The 1,105-nt window shown below is 38.9% G+C and overlaps 1 protein-coding gene across 1 annotated transcript in view; it reads right to left on the bottom strand.

Moving 5' to 3' along the window:
• Positions 1 to 282: 282 nt before the first annotated feature.
• LOC136849166 (xanthine dehydrogenase/oxidase-like) overlaps positions 283 to 1,105 on the bottom strand; it is a 21,458-nt gene continuing 20,635 nt past the window's right edge. The window contains exons 26-27 of the mRNA XM_067122267.1: positions 543 to 650; positions 283 to 378 (exon numbers count right to left, since the gene is read on the bottom strand). Of these exons, the coding sequence (XP_066978368.1) occupies positions 305 to 378; positions 543 to 650 (182 nt within the window). The 3' untranslated portion in view covers positions 283 to 304. The remainder of the gene's footprint in view (positions 379 to 542; positions 651 to 1,105) is intronic.

Here is a 1,105-nt window from a genome sequence, read left to right as displayed (position 1 = left end):
ACTAAATCTGAGCAGTATCTAAAAATCATTATTCTATTTTTGCTGGACTAGAATCTCTCACGCCAGTGTATTTCTCTGATCTAATTTTAGCTCACAGCTTTTATAATATATTTTTCCCTTAAACATGGTCACTTACACTTCCATTTTAAATGCAAGTATATATAAACAAAATCTTTTTTCTCTCTGAGGCTTTTACATCAATTCTAATGACATCAATATTTATGAAAATAAACATCTGATTAACTGCTAAAGGCCTTCATGTCTTCACGTCAATAAACATCTGGCTAAAAGGTCAAGTCAGTTCTTAGGAGGTGATGACCAGTCTTGAAGGATCAACAAGGCACAAACGCTGCAATCTCTCTACGGTCAAAGGTGTGTCTAGAATAAACAGAAAAGAAATTTAATCAGGATATGTAAATTCTTCGTTGAAACAAATTAAATCTAAGAAAATCTATGCTTTTTCACTATCTTCAAAAGAATCAATATTAATAATGACCATGCAGCTTTTCAAAGGTACAGAACATCCCTCAGGATTGACTTACCCATCTGGAACCAACCGGTGGTGCCACCATCAGCTCTGGCACTGGTGATGGCCTGGCGAAGTGCCATGACGACCGAAAAGGAGAGAACGAGAGGAGGTTCTCCTGTTACTGTAACAGGACAAAAATCTGTATTAGACCCAACGTTTTGACTTGCCGTCGTCCAGTCCAGGGCCAACTTCTCTCCTACTGTTGAGACTTGCCATCTTGACCCTATCTTCTGTTACCGTTAATTTTGATGGTGTGGGTGCAGTCGTAATAGAATAAAGATGTAATTTCAAATGGGAAAGGATTTTCTCTTCTATCTCTCAGCTGGCAGGCTTTGAAGTTCTCTCCTTACTTGATTTATATTCTTGCCACGTCCATATTTTCTTCTTTTTCTTTGTTTCCACAGGTTTGGTCTGGATGAAATCATTGGTTTACCCAACTTACCTATCTTTGCACCAAGGCTACCTTGCCTCATCAAAACAAACAGGCAGAGGAAGCTACGTCATTATTGCCCGCTTAGAGCCTTGAGGAAAACAGAGGCCTTCAAGGATTTCAAAACAGCCAAGAAAGAGAACGCT

Source organism: Macrobrachium rosenbergii, chromosome 20, assembly GCF_040412425.1.
Source record: "Macrobrachium rosenbergii isolate ZJJX-2024 chromosome 20, ASM4041242v1, whole genome shotgun sequence".
Taxonomy (NCBI): Eukaryota; Metazoa; Arthropoda; class Malacostraca; order Decapoda; family Palaemonidae; genus Macrobrachium; species Macrobrachium rosenbergii.
This window is presented reverse-complemented; position numbering and strand designations above follow the sequence as displayed.